Here is a 22104-nt window from a genome sequence, read left to right on the forward strand (position 1 = left end):
ACTTTCTTGAGTGATTAATTTACAGTGGTCTCCCAAAGTTTCCCAGGTTTCCCTCTCTATTTATAGACTCCTACTGAGACTTCTACAGCTATCTGTATATCTATCCTATTTTATCCCTATCACTATCAGGGGCACACAATTACAATTTGCCCCATTCCTGATGATGCTCACTGGTTTTTTTTCTTGGGGGGGGCATACTACGTCTTGTACAGGATCTTAGTTCGCCAATCAAAGGTCAAACCTGTGCCCCCTGCAGTGGAAGTATGGAGTCCGAATCACTGGACGGCCAGAGAATTCTTGATGTTCACCTTGATCTCTTGCTTAAAGTTATGTCTGCCAGTCTTCCCCACTGTGAAGTTACTTTTTTCTTTTTCAAAACATTAAGCATATTGGGAGTTATAGCTCCATTATTCTTTGAGTACTTCCTTGTGTTCTGGCACAAAATTTTATAGGTTCATCTTGTGTTTTCCTTGTCCTAGCCCTGGAATCAGCTATTTTCCCAAGGAACACTAATTCCTTGTAGTGGAGAATAATATTTAGAAGCTAAGATCTGGATGCTAAGTCTAGTTACTATTATTGGGTATTGCTGCTCCAGGGCTTCCCTGGTAGCTGAGATGGTAAAGAATCTGCCTGCAATGCAGGAGACCCTGGTTCAATTCCTGGGTCGGGAAGATCCCCTGGAGGAGGGCATGGCAACACACTCCAGTATTCTTGGGCTTCCCTGCTGGCTCAGTTAGTAAAGAATCCGCCTCCAATGCAGGAGATCCTGGTTTGATTCCTGAGTTGGGAAGATCTCCTGGAGGAGGGCATGGCAACCCACTCCAGTATTCTTGCCTGTAGAATCCCCATGACCAGAGCAGCCTGCTGGGCTACTGTCCATGGGGTCACAAAGAGTAGGACGTGACTGAGTAACTAAGTACAACACAGCAACATTGTTGCTCCAATGCCCTCACAGTGGGCAGAGCTAGGGAATGTATGTATACAATGTCTCCCTTCACTGCTGCTAGCTTCTTCCTCCACATGGAAGCCCTTACCATGTCAGTTGAGCTCCAACACCCCATGCCAGATCATCTCTCAGCATAGACACCAACTTTGATCTGTCCTGCGTAATAGTTTTAAGACTAAATTATTCAGGAAGAAGGTCCAAACTGAGCCCATCTTGATTGTATATGCAAATTATATGAAATTTAGAGCTATTAATTGTTAACATTTATTGAGTACTTACTACATGCCAGGTGATGTTCTAAGAATTTTCCATGAATCCTCAGGCCAGCCCAATGAGATAGGAACTATTAGGGTCCCCATTTTGCTGATAAGGCATAAAGAGTTTAAGTAATTGCCCAAGGTCACACGGTTACTGGACTTTTAGAACACATCCTTAAAAAGGAAGAGATATCCTGTGTCCTCCACAGCATTTCCCTGATGTAGGCCTGGAACACAGATACAGTACTGCTAGATATCCTCTGGGGACAAATTGCCCCCAGCTGAGAACCACTGGTCTATAACAACAGTAATCGAATCTAAGTAAAGCTGCTTCTTGATTGATTGTGCTAATGAATGAAAGAAAGGGGATAAGCATAATCCAGAAGGGCAGAAAATACAAAAAAAAAAAAAAAAAAGTCTCTTTTCTCTGGTGGCAGAGATTGCTGGTTGCCTATTTCAACATCCATTATAAAGGCATTTCTTCAACCTTTCTCCTCCAGCTCTATACCCCACCTGCCTTTGTACCCATATTCTTTCCCTCCATTTCTGTCACTGAAGGCTAATCCTTGCATCTGGATTTCACTATATCTTCTTAGACCCCCCTATTTCTACCTCTAACCACAGTGCTATCTCTTCTCTTCTTCCCTCTATAGCCATATATCTTGTAAGAGACTCAGCAGTCTCCATTTCCTCACCTTTCCTCTTCAACTCACTGCAGTATTGCATCTGCCTCCCCCCATGATTCACACTTACCAGGTTTTCCTCCTGTCTCTCTGGTCACTTCTTGGACTCCTGTTGCTGGATCTTCTTCTGTTCATTCTGTAAATCTTAACGTTCTTTAGAATTTCACCCTAGACCTGCTGTTCTTCACACTGCTTGCAGTTTTCCTGCATGACTTCATCCTTTCCTTCAATTGCCACCTATATGTTGAAGATCCCTATCTACAGTCCAGGACTTTCTCTTCAGCTTCAATTCTGGATATCCAACGGCCTCTTTGATGTCTGAATCCATGTAGAAGTCTCACAGGTATCTTGAAACAATCTCTCCAAAAAAAAAAAACCCATAAAAACTGATTATCTTCCCACTACCTGTTCCTTCTTTTATGTTCCCTGTCTCAAAAATAGCACTCCTCATTCATCCTGTTTCCTGAACCAGATACCTAGAAGTCATCTTTGACACATCCTTTTAACATCATCCATGACATATCTAATTAATCACCATGTCCTACAGATTCTATCTCTTCAACATCCCTGCAATCTATCTGCTTTCTTTTTTCATCACCTCCCTCATCAGACCTCCATCATTCCTCCCAGGAAGATTTCAGCAACCTCATAATCCTTTTCCCAGTATGCAGCTATAAGAGATTTTCTAAAATTACAAATCGGGCCATGCTGCAGCCCTGCTTAAAAAAATGTTCAGTAGTTTCTTGCACCCCTCACAATAAAGTCCAAATTCCTTAATTTGGCATATAACCTGGAGTGAAAGTCAAGATATTTTATAGTTGGTAAGGCACAGGCACTGACCCCAGTTAGAAAGGATGTCAGCTGGTTCACCTGACAGTGTATGTTGGCTGAATAATGGCTTTGCCTATAGAGCCCCTGCTATTGTCTTCTGCACCCTCATCTAGTGCCACTCTTCTTCTAAAGCCACCCTAATCTTGTTTTGGTTCTCAGACTGCACCATCAAATGCAACTTGAGACTTCCCTGGTGGTCCAGTGGTTAAAAATCCACCTGCCAGGGCTTCCCTGATGGCTCAATGATAAAGAATCCGCCTGCCAGTGCAGGAGACATGGGTTTGATCCCTGGTCTGGGAAGATCCCATATGCTTTGGAGCAACTAAGCCCATGTATCGCAACTATTGAGCCTGTGTTCTAGATGGGGAGCCAAAACTATGGAGCTCATGTGCCACATCTACTGAAGCTAGAGCCCCTGCTCCACAACAAGAAAAGTCACTGCAATCAGAAGCCAGAGCATCACAACAAAGAGTAGCCCCCACTTGCCACAACTAGAGAAAGCCTGTGTGCAGCAAGGAAGACCCAGCATGGCCAAAAATAAATAATAAAAATTTTATAAAATGCAACTTTGCCTGAAATGCTCTTTTCAGCAGGTTTACCATCACTCCACCCCATCCCCAATCCACAGAGCTGCCCTGAAAGGGATTGACTGCTCTATCCAGAAAAGAATGGCTTTGGCCTGTGACAGTGGGCATGTCTGTTGAAGGAACCCACACTGTTAATTATTCCTTCTACTTAGGCACAAAAGCATATAGCCTCAGTGGGGTTAGCAAACTCCCCTAAATAGAGAAGTGACTGTTGATCTTTTATGAGGACAAGGAAGTAAGATGATGGTGGAGACAGGAAGGGGACATTCTTTAGCTCCCAGCTAAAATAGTATCTTTCCTGCTAACTGAAATACAAATAACCTTCCCACCTCCACAGGACCTCATGACCTAGGATTAAGCCTATCAGATATTTGAATAGTTGATGGATATTTAATCAGTTGATCACTTTGCTTCCATTCAGCTTTCAGCTTTGATTGGCTGTTCTTAGGGATTCCTTTGTAGCTCAGTTGGTAAAGAATCTGCCTGCAATGCAGGAGACCTGGATTTGATTCCTGGTTGGGAAAGAAACCCCTGGAGAAGAAAATGGCAACCCACTCTAGTATTCTTGCCTGGAGAATCCCATGGACAGTGGAACCTTGGAAAACAGAGGATTGTGGTGGTGATGGGGGTGGGGATTGTTGAGTAGTTCTAGATTTTGGAAGGCAAGGTAGGCTTAGAGGGGAATCTGGATAGCAGAGGTCAGCAAGAAGGCGCTGAGCATCCAGACTCCAAGGCAGCAGACTTAAATCTGGCTGCAGCTTAGAACCACCTGGGGACCTTCTAAAATTACCATTTCCAAGGGCTTCAGTTCATTTCAGTTCAGTCGCTCAGTCGTGTCCAACTCTTTGCAGCACACCAGGCCTCCCTATCCATCACCAACTCCCGTAGTCCACCCAAACCCATGTCCATTGTGTCGGTGTTGCCATCCAACCATCACATCCTCTGTCATCCCCTTCTCCTCCTGCCCTCAATCTTTCCCTGCATCAGGGTCTTTCAAATGAGTCAGCTCTCCGCATCCACAGACTTATTAAATTAAGGGTAAAGCTTGGGCACCATTATTTTTTTTATAAATTTCCTCAAATGACTCTTATTTGCAATTAGGGTTGAGAGAACAATGGCAATGGGATGAACAGAAAGCACAGACATATGTAGAATATTTCTAGCTCTGTCCTGCTATATGTTATAAGTACAGACTGCAGAGGGTAAGAGGGACAGTTTAACAAAGGGCAGGATCCTTGTGGGTTGGAGTTGCAGTTGCACAAAGTAAAATATACAGACTGGCAAAATAAAAGGGGGGCTGGTAGTTTGGTAACCCTGAGTGTGGTAGAGTAGTGTGATGAGGTGTACACTGTCCTGGTGTTTCTGTACTGCAATTTGGCTCTATATAGCCCAATTAATGGAGAAGGCAATGGCAACCCACTCCAGTACTCTTGCCTGGGAAATCCCATGGATGGAGGAGCCTGGTAGGCTATAGTCCATGGGGTCGTGAAGAGTCAGACACGACTGAGCGACTTCACTTTCACTTTTCACTTTCATGCACTGGGGAAGGAAATGGCAACCCACTCCAGTATTCTTGCCTGGAGAATCCCAGGGACAGTAGCCTGATGGGCTACTATCTATGGGATTGCACAGAGTCGGACACGACTGATGTGACCTAGCAGCAGTAGCAGCAGTCCAGTTAAGTGTCCCTAATAGCCTATGAACCAGCAAATACGGTCTTAGGTGTGTATTCCCAAATATATTCTCATTCACGGAAGAATGTAAGAAGTTGATCACTGCAGTGTTATTGGAAACTGGAGTCTTTTTATTTGTTTCTTTAGCTGCACTGGGTCTTAGTTGAAGCATGTAAATTCTTTAGTTATGGCATGTGGGATCCAGTTCCTTGACCAGGGATCAAACCCAGACCTGCTGCATTGGGAGCATGGAGCTTTAGCCACTGGACCACCAGGGAAGTCCTGGAAACTGGAGTCTTCACTGGGAGAGTGAATGGGTAGACTGTGGGGAATACACACCATTAGACTATTCAGTTAGAAGCATCATGTTTGATGTACATAGCAATGTAAATGGATCGGTACCATTTACCTAAAACCACAGGTACTAGGTGAAGAAAGTATGAAACACAATGAGATACATAACAATATTACATTTGTGAATTAAAATTTTTTTCCATTTATTTTTATTAGTTGGAGGCTAATTACTTTACAATATTGTAGTGGTTTTTGCCATACATTGACATGAAACAGCCATGGATTTACGCGCATTCCCCGTCCCGATCCCCCCTCCCACCTCCCTCTCCACCCGATCCCTCTGGGTCTTCCCAGTGCACCAGCCCCGAGCACTTGTCTCATGCATCCAACCTGGGCTGGTGATCTGTTTCACCCTTGATAGTATACATGTTTCTATGCTGCTCTCTCTAAACATCCCATCCTCGCCTTCTCCCACAGAGTCCAAAAGTCTGTTCTGTACATCTGTGTCTCTTTTTCTGTTTTGCATATAGGGTTATCGTTACCATCTTTCTAAATTCCATATATATGCGTTCATTTGTGAATTTAAAATTTAACACGCAAAACAATATCTATTTTGCAAAAACCATACAAAGCAAAAGAATGCCAATCTCATTGGGCAATATTTTCATTCTTCTCTACGGATAACAAGGGCTTCCCTGGTGGCTCAGATGGTAAAGAATCTGCCTGCAATGCAGGAGACCTGGGGTTCAATCCCTGGCTTGGAAAGATCACCTGAAGAAGGGAATGGCTGCCCACTCCAGTATTCTTGCTGGAGAATTCCATGGACAGAGGAGCCTGGCAGGCTACAGTCCACGGGGTCATAAAAGAGTCAGACGCGACTGAGTAACTAACACCTAAAGTAAAATAAAACAAATGACTTCTCAACAGAATTTTACAGTTTAAAGGATGTTAACCTCCCACCCAAACTGAACTCTCCTAGACAATCTTGCCTCTATATTTTCAGGCAACATGGTCATCCTGCCTCTATGTTTCCTTTGTCAAGACAGCTCTGATTACTAGGAAGCATGAATCTGAGTCCTGTGTCATTACAGTGTAGTTCAGTGAAAACAGCACAGGCCTTGCAGTCAAGCAGATGGGGTTAGAATCCTGATGCTGGGTGACTTGATCAAGTTACTTATCTCTTCTTAGTCTCACTTACTTCATCTGTAAATTAGGGATAATAATACCTGCTTTACAAAGTTACTCTGTATTAGAAATTATGAATATAAGATGCCTAGTCACAAAGAGCTAATAAAGTGACAGCTGTTATCATCATCACCACCATCACTATTATTATCCCATCCAGGGGTCCTACTTTACCCTATAGAGCTATATACATATGCCTTTCAATACTTTAAAATACTTGAATTTATTTGCCATGTTATTCCTAAATACTCTTTTTTCAGAGTAGTCATTTATCAATATTTTCTCTTTCAGTTATCTTGTCCTTGGCAGTGCTCCGGCATAAGATGTTTACAGAACATGGTGCCCATAACTGAACAAAGTGCTCCAGGTGTGGTCTTAATGCTTCAAAACAGAGTAAAACCATAAAACTGTATTCCCCAGACACTACTCTCTTTAAGCTGCCTAACTTTAGCTTTTTTGGCAACCATATCACATACTGCCTATGAAAAGTTGCAGGTAGTTTTCACATGAATGAATTTTGAGTCTTCATTTTGCAATAGTAGTAGTAGTAGAACTTAATTTTTTTTTTTTTTTTTTTTCATTTATTTGGCTGCACTGGGTCTTAGTTGTGGCACCTGGATCTTCGTTACAGCATGTGAACTCCTAGTTGGGGCATTTAGGATCTAGTTCCCTGACCAGGGATGGAAACTGGGCTCAGTGCATTGAGAGTAAGTAGTCTTAGCCACTGGACCACCAGGGAAGTCCCTTTAAAAAAAATATTCAAGAGTATAACTTTTTTTTTTTTAAAGAGTATAACTTTTAATTAACTTTATTATATATTAGGTAATGTGCTGAGTTCTGAGGACATAGGGATGAGTAGGACAAAGAATCAACATACTAGAAACATAAGACCAATTGTGTTGACCTTATGGTCAACATAAGGTCAATTGTGTTCATACTGAATCCCCATCTCTCGGGCATAATTATCTGCACACGGTTATGTGTGCTGTTTGTTGAATGAACAAATGAGTAAAATATACAGTGGAAGATTTCCCTATAAATGAAAAGCTATTTCCCTATTTATTTTATAAACTCTGATATTTTGTACAAGTCTGTCACTTTTAGCACAACCCTAGTGTTTTCGCATTTTACAGTAAGCTGATTTCCAAAATAAATTTGTACAGTCCCCTTTAAGGCCAAACTAAACATTACATGCTTTATTTGCTGGATGGCCATTATATCTCACCATTAAAGACCTTTTGGAAGTACCCATTTAACCCTGAAAGCAGGGCTTACATCTCAGGGTTAGCAGTAGCCGGCTATGGTTTCTGAGTGCTAAACACCCGAGAATTTCCTGAGTCGAGTTCTATTAGACTCTGACTTATAGTGGGTTAGAATAAGGTGGAAGTATGGCGCGATGACTTAGGACCTTGAAACTCTGCATTTCAGCATGAAGCTACTGCTAGGTGACCATAGGCCCAGCATCTCAGTCGAAATCCGTCCCTCAGACGCCAGACATAGGAATTTGGGGCCGGGGGGGGGGGGGGTCCAGTTCTCTGTAACAAGTTAGGGAGGCCTAGCGTTTCTGTCCTCTCACAGCTTTTTCCAGTATTTGGGCTACAGGTGAGGCACTGGTCGCCATCTTGATATCAATTGCCAGGCAAATCGCCACTGGCGTCGCTCGGTAACCACGGAGACACCGAAGCCCCTCCCGTTTCTCAGCTCTAGAGGCTGCAAACTACGATTCCCATACGCTGATCCTCGCTACTTGACGGTCAGTTGTCTGTATTTGGCTTGGGAGCCACCGCGACCCTACCGCAGTGAACCGCGGGAGTTGCAGTTCGCGGTGTGGCGTCACTTTTTGCTTCAGGAAGCTCCAGAACCACAAATCCCGTGAGCCAGCGGGCAATACGCACGCGCAAAGGACAACTTGTCCTCCCTGGCCCCCCTGCCTGTGCCTGAGAGGTAAAGAGGGCGGAGGAAAGGAAGAGGAGGCGGGATTCGGGCGCTGCGTTGGCTGCGGCCTGGCACCAAGGGGGCGGCCCCGGCGGAGTGCAGACCCAGTGGCCCCTAGCGATTATGGACCCGGCCGAGGCGGTGCTGCAGGAAAAAGCGCTCAAGTTTATGGTGAGGAGAAGGTGCAGGCCGGGGAACTGTGGAGGCGGTGCGTTGGCGGCGTCGCTGAGGCTCGGGCCTGGGCCGCCTGCCCGCTGGAGGAGGGCGCAGCGAGACCCTGGGCCGAGGCCGGCGGCGGGGGCGGCTGGAGGGACGGGACGGGAGCTCCTGGGAGGTAGGAGGGGTTGCGGAGAGGACCCGGGGGTGGGGGCAGCAGCTCCGCCATCTTGTGGATGAGAGGCCAAGTGACAGCGGGAGCTTAATCGGGGAGGGGTCTCTGGGGCGCGCGGGGCCCTGGAGAGTAAGGGGCGTAGGGACAGTTACTGAAGAGCTGAGGAGGCCAGGAGGAGACGCCGTGAGGCCGCTGGCAGGGCCTTGCCGGTGTGAGGGTTACGGGTGAGGCCCTGGAGAAGAGGTGCATTCAGTAGTGGGGAAGGGGAACGCTGGACAGTGGGAGGAAAGATACTGGGAGTGGGAGGTGGGTGGGAAAAACGGACAGGGCTGGATGCGGATGGATCTAAAGTAGAGCAGAGAGTGGACAGGTGGGAGACTTATAGTCTTGTAGAGTGAGGTGGAAGAGATAGCCATTGACTTAAACGTACAATCCCAGCTTGGCCAAACTAATGTTGACAAACTCTGGAAAGAACTAGGCCTTACTTAGGAAGGAAAGGACTGGGGATCGGGATCTAGGACTGTGATGACAGGCTTTGGGAAAGAGAAGAGCTTGACTAGATGCCAGAATTACAAGTATCAGGAAAGGGTGTACATCCTCTAGTTTGAAAGAAGACAGAAGAGGTTCACTGGTTAGGGAAACCTAGGTACAGGAGATTAGGGGCAAAATTAATATCTAATAGGGTAAAACAAAACTTAATGCAATATTGTAGAGACAGTAAAATGTGGAGACCAGGTGCAGTATCACTTTTTGGGAATGGAAAGGCTGTGCAGATTAACATCCAAAGACTCGTAAGAAGAAATAAAATCACTGGAGAAATTCAGGAGATAAAAGGGGGAATGCAGATAGTGGAGAATAATAGGAAATGTCAGGGTTAGTAGTTACTTAGGAGTTTTAGGTTGAAGCACAGCATAAACTTGGATTTTGTGGGTGTGTTTTAATCCCTTGGAGTCTAGTTCTTTAACTTTGTATCATGTTTTTCTTTTTTTGATATGTGTTTGTTTAGCAAATTTGTATAGCTATTTGATGCATTTAATCTGATGCTTCATTTGTATATCCCAGATGTAAAACCAGACTGTGGTTACAGCTAAAGAATGATGGGATGCATAGACTTCTTTGTCTTAACTGGTGTCCATAGGGACCACTGATATTATTTGAAGTCTATTTGCTTTTTCAGAAGTAATTGTAACCTGTCACTCCAAATCTTTATTTCTTTTGTTAGATAGTTGTTATTTTGTGTCCTTGCCTTAGATACCAAAACAAATCTAAACAAACCATGGACACTAACCTAATTGAATTTAGGCTTTAAACTGCTGCGTTTACAAGAGTATCGTTTCAGAGTTTGGTCAAATTTACTATAACTTTATTTATTTTGTATTAGTGCTTTCTAAAATGCCTAAAGTTCAAGTGTATCTTTTACAAAATTCTATTAGACCTGAAGAAAGTTCTTAGTTTCTGCCCAGTGTTGAAATTCTAAAATATTAAGAGGCTTCGGAATTGTTTTGGACTTCAGAAGTGAGATGAAGTTGCTTTGTATGTACAGCTAGCTTCTAAATTTAAGTAAGAAAAGTGACAGCTGCTGATTTTTGTTTTTCTGCTTAGAGGTTGACTCAATCCTAATTTTGACACGTGTCAGATTTATGGAATAATGTGGTTTTAACAGATCATAAAGGGACCTTATGAGATCATCTTCTTTACTCCCCGATAGACCTCAACCTAGGAACATTTTCAACCAATTGATCTCTGCTTTGTACCAGTGAGTTGTTTTGATAATGGTCTCCTGATTGAGTTAAAGTTGGAGCTAGAGATGGCCATGAGTAGTTTGAAGCTTTTGGGACACCACACATTATTAAATGTTGAGTCAGTTTCCATAAGGAGAAACCAGTTTTTCTTCAATTTTAGTTACTTTCATTTTTGACCTTGCCTGCTGTTATGGCTGCTGTTTGAGAGAAGGCCAACTGGAAAAGGGTCACCAAGAATGACACCTTAATAACTGAAACAGAATGGAGAGTTAAAGATTTGGTATTCTTTTTCAGCTCAGTGCTGTGCTTCGTCGCTCAGTTGTATCTGATTCTTTGAGACCCCTTGGATTATAGCCTGCCAGTCTCCTCTGTCCATGGGGATTCTCCAGGCAAGAATTCTGAAGTGGGTTGCCATTTCCTTCTCCAGGGGATCTTCCCAACCCAGGGATTGAACCCAGGTCTCCTGCATTGCAGGCGGATCCTTTACCATCTGAACCACCAGGGAAGCCCTTTCCAGCTCAGTAACAGTCTTATTATAAATCTAAGTCACAACCTGCCTTTGGTCCCATTTACCCTGTTATAACATGTTTCTTTACTTAGTCATTTGAGATAGGAAGATATTTTATTTGTGCTTGCACCTGGTAATTAATGCACAGTACACATGGAAAAGACTATCCTTTTAATCAGATTGAAATTTTTGTATAGTATTTGGCTTTATTTTGTCCTTATCCTTTCCCTCAATTGTGAGGTGTGAATGACAATTTTTGTACAGGATGCCCTGATTTCTATAGTTTAAGAAAATATAAAATTTTGTTTAAAATAGCAGCATGAAATAGATATTCTCTTTTATGAATTTTGCTCACTACTGTATTGATGTAGTAATTTGGTTAATTTTTACAATAAAACCTCATCAGTGAGACCGATTCAGATTTGACCATAAGTCACACATGGTCTAGACTTAAAGTTTATCTTTGAATATCTGTACTATATCTATATCTGTCTATCCTTCTGTATTTTATCTATTTGTATGACAAGTTGAGGGATGGATTTGAAATTTATTTTTAAATGGACAGGATAAACTGGTCCCAGGATCTTAGAAGTAGGAAAATTTGACACATGGATGAAGTAATTTCAGGAGGTATAAAATAGTTTTTTTATTGATAGGTAAGTGAAACAGTGTAAAGGGTAACTTGCTGTGTCACAAACATAAATCTTTCATTGACTGGTGCATTTTCTGTTTTGCCTGGTGTTGGCTGGAATGTTCAAAATTGCCACAATTTGGCTGGCCCAAAATGGCCACAGTCTCTCACGGTTGGCGACTGTCTGCGAGTTCAACTGGCAATAAGGCCTTCTTGTCCTCCTTTCTCCACATGGCCTTCTTTTGGATTTCCTTAAAGCATGGTGTCTGGGTTCTAAGAAGGGGAGCATTCCAGGAGATAAGAAATAGAAGCCAGCCAATTCTCTTAAGTCCTAGGTTTGGAAGTTGAGCTATTGGTTAAAGACAGTAAAGGCCGACCCAGAGTTAGAGGGAGGGAAAATAATCCCTCCCTGTAGACAAAAAGAGTAGCATGCATGAACAGAGAGAAGGAAATTGCTGGGGGCCAGGACCTTTTGAGACTGGCTACCATAGATGCTGTTCTAGTTGGATGCTCAGGCTAAAAATACAGATGGGATCAGCCATGTTTGTGGCTATTAATACTTGGAATGCTTTGGAGACATCTCATTTTTGAGATTAACTTCTAAAAACTATCGTGATCTCCTGCATGACTTAATAATGTTACTGTAGAGATAATACTGGATTAATTGATATGATTCAGGAAACTTTATTTACTTGAGAACCATATATCTAAAAACAAGAAATTGCATTTTAAAATAAGTATTCAGATTTTTCACTGTGATGGACTTTTCTTTAAATCAGTGAGATTGATTACCAGCTGGTTGGATAACATTTGAAGCTAGTTCTTAGTTTGTCAGAGTTTCTGTATATTAATATCTCTTGCATGCATTCTCAGCAACTCTTTGCGACCCCATGGACTTCAGCCCACCAGTTTTTTCTGTCCATGAAATTTTCCAGGAAAGAAGACTGGCATGGGTTGCCATTTCCTACTCCAGGGGGTCTTCTTGGCCTAGGGATCAACCTCGCATCTCCTGTGTCGCTTGCATTGGCAAGTGGATTCTTACCTGTTCTCAATTTAAATTATCCTTCAGTTTCTTTTCTGAATACTCTTATATAGGCATTGGAGTATGAAATTACAAATTAATGATAATTCTTTGTGTTCATTTTCTTGACTCATGTTTGTGATAGATGTACATAGTAAGTTACTGAAAGTGAATTACTATGTGGAGTAAAAATTCTACTTTGAATGATTGCCAGAAATTTTTTATTGCTAAATTAGAAAGTGAACTTTCAAAGGAGACTACTTATTATTCATATTATTTATGTATTTAAATCCTTAAAGAAGGAAGCAATTAAGAATTTTTTTCCCTTTCTAAAGGGAGATGAGACATGATGTAAGATCTTGATCATGTATAGATAAAATTATTTGAGGTAAATAGCATTATAATTTATAAAAAGCATGAATAAAGAAAAAATAATCTTTGTGGTATTAAAGTATTTTAAGATACCATGTGCTTTCTAGCAATATTTTAATACAGCATAAAAGTGCTTTCTAAATGTATATAATAAGAATTCATTGTGGATGAAGTAGAAAATATTTACCAGTGTTTAACAGTCTTGGTCACTATAAAGAAAACTGCCTTCTCAATAAATCAAATCCATCATCTTAACATCAGCAGTGGAGGAGGGAGACAGTCTCTATGGGAAAGGTCCACCTGATCTTACCACTTCAACTAGTATTCTACTAGATTCACCTTGTGCTGAAGGAATCGCTGGATAATTTCCTTTAGTTTTCCGAAGTCTGATTGAAACTAAACTAGAACATTTTACAGAAGACTCAGAGATAGCAATAGTGGAATAGGTACTGAGAGTGATGTTGAACTAAGACTATGATTTGTTCCCTGGGGCACTACCACCATAGTTCCTGGATTGCCTTTGTGCTGGCCAGGGTGGGGATGAGGAGCAGAGGAGCAAAAAGTCACAGAACTGGGAGAGAATTCCTGTCTGCTTAAGGTAAACCTTTTGAGTTGGAATTTCTTCTTGATTTCTTGCTCCTTTCTGAGATTTGGCTCTCTTTTCAGGTACACTTGTCTTTCTGTTCCCAGGCTTGTGACCTGATTCTGTCTGTATCAATTATAGGATAAACACAGCAGAAATGGGAGGGGTTTGTTTATTTATTTTTCTTTGTTTTTAAAAAATATGATCAGCCATGAATAGCTAATATGTATTTATTTGGTGTTTACTAGTTGCTATTCTAAATTCTTTACATATACTGTTGTTTAATTTAATCTTCCCAATGGTTCTGTAAGATAGATTCAGTACTATTGTTCCTCCCATGTTTGGATGAGGAAACTGATTCCAGAGAGGTTAAGTAACTTGAGCAAAGTCACTCTGCTTAGCAAGAAGCCCGAGATCAAATCCTGGCAGTCTGACTTGAGACATACACTGTATTTCATCCCTGAGGCTCAGAGAAACAGTGGAATAGGATGGCATATTTCTTTGCTGGCAAAATGGACCAGAGTGGAGAATTACTGTCCAGGTTTATATACAGATTTTCTGATGATTTGAATTATTAGGAAATGAAGTTGCCACAGTATCGTTGTTATCGATTGGCTATTGCTGAGTGATAAACTCCACAATATGTCACGGCAGTATAATGATAGATACTTATTCTCAAGAACATCTGGGTTTGCTGAACATTGGATGAGAGGCTGAATTTTGTTGAGTTTCTCTGGATTTGGCTGCTCACTCAGGACTGTTTCACATATTTTTCTGAGACTGAGACTGAAGAGACAGTGACTTCCCAGGCTGAGCTGTCCTTATAGCTATAGTAGAGACGCAAGAGAGCAAGACCACTGGTTCAAATGCCTTTCAGTCATTGGTTGTATGGTACCTGCTGATATTCCATTAACCAAAGTAAGTCACAGAGTCAAGTGAGGAGGTGGGAAAGTATACGCTGCCCATAGAAGGAGTGGAAGAGAGAGCAACTTGCACAATAATCTACTGTAGTAATAATAATCTATAATAATCTAATATACTCGATTTGCAGAAGAATGGTAAAATGCTTACTCTTAGAACTATTGTGTTGGTGCTATTCTGACGAGCACTTTCTCGTTTTGGTTGCCGAATGACACCTAATGCAGTATGTCTCTCTGTATTATGTTGTGTAGGAAAAAAAGTGTTAAAGAAATAATCAGAATCTTGACTTTAATCCACAGTGATAACTGGAGAAGTTCACCAGTATCACAACACTGTTTTTCGGTACTTGGGAAAGATAAGGTCGATGTGGCTCCAGCAGCGTTTGTAACAGAATGTGAAGCAAGGTCACGCATAGTGCCCTAGCAGCTCCCTTGTTGTTAGGGTTAGAGCTCTTAATAACCCCTTCTCTGCATCTAAACTGAGGGCTGCGAGGATACTTTCTGATGTCTGGGAGACTTTCAGGCTTTCTCTGAAAAACTGTGGAAACAGAATTGTAGCGTGTGGATAATGTTTTTGCAGCATGGATGCATAAATCCTTGTACCTCTCAGGAAGTAGGACACTAAACTGTTAATGTGGTTACTTGTGAAGTGGTGGATTATGGGTAATATTTCAAAAATTTCATGCCATCTGAAGATTTGTTAGGAAACACAGCACAGAAAACATTACTTAGGTTGTTTTTCTTTTTCCTATGTTCCTTAATGTTTTCTACATTTTTGACAGTGAATATGTATTGTTTTTAATCAGATAAATTAAAATTTAATATATTTAATGTTTATGTTTAAACTTTTAAAAATGTATATATTTATAAAACAAGTACCCCAATGAAGACCTGTACTTGGTCATGGAGTGCAGTGTAGCAGGTGTACTGGCCAGTGGATTGGCAGTGATGGCTTGAATAGATATCTCACTCACCTCATTTTGTTAACTGAAAAGTCTTAACTGTTAGACTTGCCTACTTAAAAAGGATCTTTCTCTCTCCCATTCCATCCCCCCAAGTTCATTTTAAATTGTAAACTGCTATGTATAATGTTAACACAATTGATAAATTATATTACTTAAACTGCTGTATGTATCTAAACTTCACTGGAAGTTTAGAACTCTATGGTTCTCAATTGTTTTGGAGCACTGCATTTTCCTGTTCAGAAGTACTTGGCAAAATTAGTGAGTTGACAACTGGAAATGAGGCCATGGCAGTTGGCCTGCACCATGATTTGATAAAAATATAAACATAATCTGAGTGCACAACATGTTATGTGTGGAGGGAGGTGGTTATGGGGGCAGGAGGAGATGAAGACACAAAGTTAAGTAAAACTTCTGTCTTCTCTAGAACTCCACAGTTGGTTGAGAAGACAGGCATTTATAAGTATCTCTTAAGGGACACTTTGGTAAGTGCCAAAGTAGAGGTGCAAAGTGCTATAGAATTTAAGGGAGGGGAAATTAGCCTTAACTGGGAAGAGCTTTGGAAGGTTTGAAGAAGAAAGCTTCATATTGGGTCTTGTGGAATATAGATTTTGCAGACTTGTTTCTGAGGTGGCTGTTCCAGGAAGAGGGAGTAGTTTGGGTAAAGGCCAGAAGATCAGGAGATGGTCAGCACAGTAGTAGATACACATGATTTGAACATAAGGTGGCATAGCAGACAAGAAGGAAAAGAGACTGGGAGGCTAGGGAGTTTAGATTGAATCCAGTTTGTATTCAAGAATAATATTCTAGTGTACTTGGTATATGTCTGTATAAGGTTTTTTTTTTTTCCATTTATTTTTATTAGTTGGAGGATCTATATAAGGTTTTACTGAAGTAAAATAAATATACTTTTTAAAGAAATCAGAAGAATACAGTCCATTGAATTTTTACACAGTGGTCACTTCTGCGTAACAATTATCTAATACCTATAGATTAGTTTTTGCCTTTACTGATATTTAACTTCATATAAGTAGAATCTTTCCAGTATATATACTAGTCTGGCATCTTTTTTCCCTCATAAGGAGATTCATTCAGGTTACTGTAAGTGTAGTATGTTCATTCTTGTTGCTGTGTCGTATTCTGCTGCGTTAATTCAGTTCAGTTATTTAGCCATTCTCTTGTTGATGGATGTTCGGGTTATTTCCAGTTTTTGGCTACTGTGAGTAATCTTATACATGTCTTTTCTTGAAAATATGTACATATTTCTGTTGGGTATATACCTAGAAGTGGAATTGCTGGGTCTTAGGGTATTTTTATCTTTAGTAGATTCTGTGAATTTTTTCCATTTGATACTTTCTGCAGCACCATATGACAGTTTCAGTTGCTGTACATTCTTGTAACATTGATTTGCTATTGTCCGTCCTTACTTCAGCCATACTAGTGGGTGAATGATATTGTCAGACTTTTAATTTGCATTTCCTTAATAGCTGCTGTAATCAAGTACCTAAAAAATTATTTAAGAAGGTTCTTAACTTTTTTAAGTTTATTGGCTGTTTAGATATCCTCTTTTGGGTCTATTCAGGGCTTGGTCTTTTTTTTTTCTTTTTTAATTGTCTGCCTTTTTCTTATTGATCTATTCCCTATATTCTGGAAAATACAGTACAGATCTTTCATCAAATATATGGTTCTTTTGTGGGAAAACAGTGTGTGTTTTCAAATTTTTTCATTTAAGGAGTCAGTAAAGAAAGTCACACGATTTTGTGACTACAGAATAGCTACACAGCATTTACAGAGTTACCAGTTTTTTTTGCTATACTACCAGTGCTTGAAAAAATAGCACCACTGTCAGCACCATCATTTTATAAATGAAAAAAAGAGCTTTTTAATGCCATAGAAATAGAAAACACATAATCTCAGAGTAAAGGAAACTCTTTGAGGTAGGGAGAATAATGCCCCATCCCCTGAGCCCCCATTCAGGACAGTCGAATCCCAAGAACCTGTGAATATGTTAAATTACAGGGCAAAGGGGATTTAACAGATGAAATTTGGTTGCTAATCAGCTGACTTTATTTTTTTGCAATACCACGTGGCATATGGAATCTTAGTTCAGTTTCTTGACCAGGGATCCAACCTGTGCCCCCACCTGCAGTGGAAGTAAGAGTCTTAACCACTGGACTGCCAGGGAAGTCCCTCAGCTGACTTTAAAACAGGGAGATTATCCTGAATAATCCAGATTGGGCCCAGTGTAATCACAAGGGACCCTAAATATGTAAGAGGGAGGCTGAAGAAGAGGTCAGAGTGATATGTGAGAACTCAATCCATTGTTGCTGATTTTAAAGAGGGGGGAAGAGAACCATGAGCCAAGGAATGTGAGCAGCCCCTTGAAGCAAGAAAGGATAAGTTAAACCTCCAGACAAGAACATAGGCCTGCTGAGACCTTGATTTTTGGCTCAGAGACCCATTTCAGACTTCAAAATTATAGGACTGTCAAATAAAAAATTACTGTTGCTTTAAGCCACTCAGTGTGTGGTGATTTTTTACTGCAGCCATGGAGAACTAATGGGGCTTCCCTGATGGCGCAGAGGTTAAAGAATCTGCTTGCAGTTCAGGAGACACTGGTTCAATCCTGGGTCAGGAAGATCCCCAGGAGGAGGAAATGGCAACACACTCCAGTATTCTTGCTCAGAAAGTCCCATGGACAGAGCTGTGAACTACAATCCATGGGGTTACAAAGAGTCAGACACAACTGAGCGACTAAGTGTGCGCATGTGCAAACACACACACAAACACACACACACAGCAAACTAATACATCTTTGATAGTTACCCTAATTGGAGTGTGTGTATACACACTCCATATATGTATACATACATATAATATCACTATATTTTTAGTGTTTGCTAACTACCAGTGAAGTTCATTCTCTTTCTCCTAATGTTTTATTTTGAATCAACTCAGAATTACAGAAAAGTTTAAAGTACAACACAAATGACATTTTTTCCTGAACCATTTAAGAGTAAGTTGTCACATCATCACCAAATGCTTAATGTATACTTTCTGCAAACAAGGACATTTTTTATAACACAACCATCAAAATTCAGAAATTAATGTATTTCTGAATTAATTGTAGATCTAACCCCTTAGACCCCATTCAAACTTTGCCAGTTGTTCTAATAATGTTCTTTGTAACAAAGGGATCTAATCCAGAATCACGTATTGAAATTAGTCGTCATGTCTTCTTAGTCTCCTTCAGTCTTGGAACAGTTCCTGTCTTCTTTACCTTCCATGACTATGGCACTTTTGAAGATTATAGACTATTTTGTAGAATGACCCCTCAATTTGGGTTTATCTAATGCTGTTTCCTTATGATTAAATTTGTGTCCTGTATTTCTGTCAGAAATACCACAGAAGGGTTGCTTTGTTTTACTGATTGCCTCCTTTCAGGTGACGTGTAACTTTTGTCTTGTGACTTTTTTTACTTGATTAAAGTGGCTTCTGCCAGTTTCTTCTTTAAAGCTAATGTTTTTCTCTTTGTAGTAAGTGTGTTATGGGAAAAGTACTTTGAAACCATGTAACTAATTCTTTATCAGATTTTCAACCTATTTATTTCTAACAGAATGGGTTTATGAATTCTTGTTTTATTTGATGGGTTATAATACTATCATTATTTCTTTTGACAAATTGTTCCCTGTTTGGCCAGTGAGAGTGCTTTCAAAGTATTTTCTTTGTCTTTTTGATGTATTTCTATCATTCTTTGAGCATTTCATTGTTTTCTGATATAAGATATTTTAGGCTTACCTTGTACTTTTTTTTGCCCCAGCCCTGAAATCAGTGTTTTCTCTCTCTCTCTCTCTCTTTTTTTCCCTGGTTTCTTTTAGTAGACAATAATACACAGAAGTCAGTATCTGAGTGTTAGTTACACACATTGCTGTGGGAATGTCACTGCTTCCAAGTCCTCTCACTGGACAGAGGTAGGGAATATATGTATGTGTAAACATGCATACACACACATGTGCACACATACTTACATTGCTTTTTAAATTTTGTCTATATATTTATTTAAAACCACGAGTTCACATGGGTATCTCCAATTTTAGTCTAACACAACAGGATTCATTCAATAATTTCCTTTCTATAATTGTAACTCCCTTTTCTGTTGGTAAGTTGGCACTCATTATCCTCAGCATATTTTCTTAATCTTCCCTCTATGTGACCAATCTCTTCTGTTGCTGCTATTACTGACACCCATCATGTGAATGCCATCCTTACCTTATCAGGCTCCAAAATCCCATGTCAGGCTGCTGTCTCTAGCTACCTGTTGGAACACCTTTCTCATTTCAGGCTCTGGTACTGTGCACTGAGTTGCTCTCCTCACTCCATTTGGACTCTAGCACCCTGTGCAGGGCTACCAAGGCTGCCATATTCCTGTGTAGATATTTTCTTTATCTTGCTGAGGTTCTGACATCCTTCTGTAGGTCACTGCAGATTCCACCATCCCATCTCATGAACCTAACTAAACTGAATACAGATTTTTCATTTTGCAAAACCGATACTCTGTACCCATTAAACAACTCTCCGTTTTCCTTTCCTCCAGTTTGTGGCAATCACCATTCTACTTTGTTTCTGTGAATTTCACTATTCTAGATACCTCATTTATGTGGAACCATACAGTATTTGCCTTTTTGTGACTGGTTTGTTTTTCTTAGCATAATATCCCAACGTTCATACATGTTAAGGCATGTGTCAGAATTTCCTTCCTTTTTAAGTCTGAATAATATTCCATTGTATGTATACATCACATTTTGTTTGTCCATTTATCTTTTGTCAAATACTTGGGATACTTTCACCCTTTGGCTATCTGTGAATAATACTGCCGTGAACATGGGTCTGCAGATACCTTTTCAAGACCCTGAAATGCTTTATTTTACCTTTTACATTTAGATCTACAGTCTGTCTGGAATTTTTGTGTTTGGTATGAGGTATAAGACAGAATTCTGTTTTGTTTTGTTTTTCCTCTGTTGCATTGCAGGGTTACTTTTGTCATATATCACCTGTCTGTATATGTGTGTGGGCTGTTTCCAGGACTTTTCTGCTCCAATGGTTTATTTATCCTTGTGCCAGTATCACACTTCCTTAATTACTCTGTTTTTATACAAGTTCTTGATATTGGGTACTGAATGTCCCTCAGCTTTTGCATGTTCATGTATATTGGAATCAACATAATATCCAAAACATCCTCCTGTGACTTTCGTTGGAATTTCACTGAATCTGTATATGTTTGGGGAGAACTGAGATCTTAACATTATTGATTTTTATAATCCATGAAAATGGTATATCTTTCTATTTTAGGGATCTGTAATTTCTCTGTGGGGGTCTTTATACATACATCTTTTGTTAGACATATTCCAAGGTATTTGATGTTTTTAGATGCTAGTTTTTTAATTTAATTTCTGTTTTTGCTGAGTGTAAAATTTTTTTGAATCTGAAGTCCATGGCCTCCATTTAGTATAAACACATGGGAGTAGTTTTTTCTGAAAGGTCTGTATTTTACATTTGAATCTGATTCCTACCGGGGGCGATACAGCAAAGAAAATTAGAAGACACTTTAGTTATTTGACTTAGAGTGGATTAGACTAGGAACACAGAGCAAACAGGCAAGGAGGCTACTTTAAGGCTATGTAATAGTTTAGGCAAAAAGCTGTGTGGGCTTAAGCCGGGGCAGTCAATACGGAAAGAAGGAAAGATATTCAAGGAATATTCTGGAGATAGAATGAATAAGGTTGCCTGGAGTAGGATAGGAGAAAAGAAAGAAAAGAGAAGAGTAAAATAAGCCTTGTTTCAGGCAGTGTTGGTTGCTCAGTCGTGTGCTACTCTTTGTGACCCCGTGAACTGTAGCCCGCTGGGCTCCTCTGTCCATGGAATTCTCCAGGCAGGAATACTGGAGTGGGCAGCCATTCCTTTCTGTGGGGGTTCTTCCCGATTCAGGGATTGAACCTGGGTCTCCTGCACTGCAGGCGGATTCTTTACCATCGGAGCCACCAGGGAAGCCCTCGTTTCGGGTATATTTAGGGCAATTAGTTAAAGGGAAGGTTGGGCTTCCCTGGTAGCTCAGACAGTAAACAGTCTGCCTGCAATGCAGGAAACCTGGGTTCGATCCCTGGGTGGAGAAGATCCCCTGGAGAAGGAAATAGCAACCCACTCCAATATTCTTTGCCTGGAGAATCCCCTGGACAGAGGAGCCTGGGGGACACAACTGAGAGACTAACACTTTCACTTGCCATAGCAGTAGGTATGGCAAAACAGGTATTTGGTGGATAAAAATACTGGAGTAGCCCTTCACTTTTTAATAATGAGACTAAATTTAAGATATTCACATAGGCAAATGTGCAAAAATGGGCAAAATAATACAATTTCTGGGATTTTGAAGGTGGAAAGTTGAATGATGGGGTTTACTAGATGCTGTTCTATACTTTTCTGAAATTTTGAAATTTTCTATAAGAAGAAGTTAGAAAAGAAAGATGTATCTTAATAGAACTGAAGCTCCCTGGACCACCTCTACTCAAATTCCTTTATGATAGAAAGATCAGGATTCATCTAAATGTCATGTAAGTTCATAATCATTGTCTGTTATACTGAGAATAAC

The 22104-nt window shown here is 40.5% G+C and overlaps 1 protein-coding gene across 10 annotated transcripts in view; it reads left to right on the forward strand.

The window, feature by feature from the left end:
- Window positions 1-8401: 8401 nt before the first annotated feature.
- The window catches only part of BTRC (beta-transducin repeat containing E3 ubiquitin protein ligase), a 172641-nt gene continuing 158938 nt past the window's right edge, over window positions 8402-22104 (forward strand). For 4 of the 10 annotated variants that reach the window (XM_043924957.1, XM_043924961.1, XM_043924962.1 and 1 more), the window contains exon 1: window positions 8402-8562. In XM_043924957.1, coding sequence (XP_043780892.1) covers window positions 8515-8562 — 48 coding nt within the window. In that variant the 5' untranslated portion in view covers window positions 8402-8514. Of the gene's footprint in view, window positions 8563-8590; window positions 8726-8941; window positions 8966-22104 lie in introns of those variants that run through there. The other 6 variants (XM_043924960.1, XM_043924963.1, XM_043924965.1 and 3 more) reach the window with 3 other exon arrangements.

This window comes from Cervus elaphus, chromosome 15 (assembly GCF_910594005.1).
Source record: "Cervus elaphus chromosome 15, mCerEla1.1, whole genome shotgun sequence".
In the NCBI taxonomy this organism is placed as follows: domain Eukaryota; kingdom Metazoa; phylum Chordata; class Mammalia; order Artiodactyla; family Cervidae; genus Cervus; species Cervus elaphus.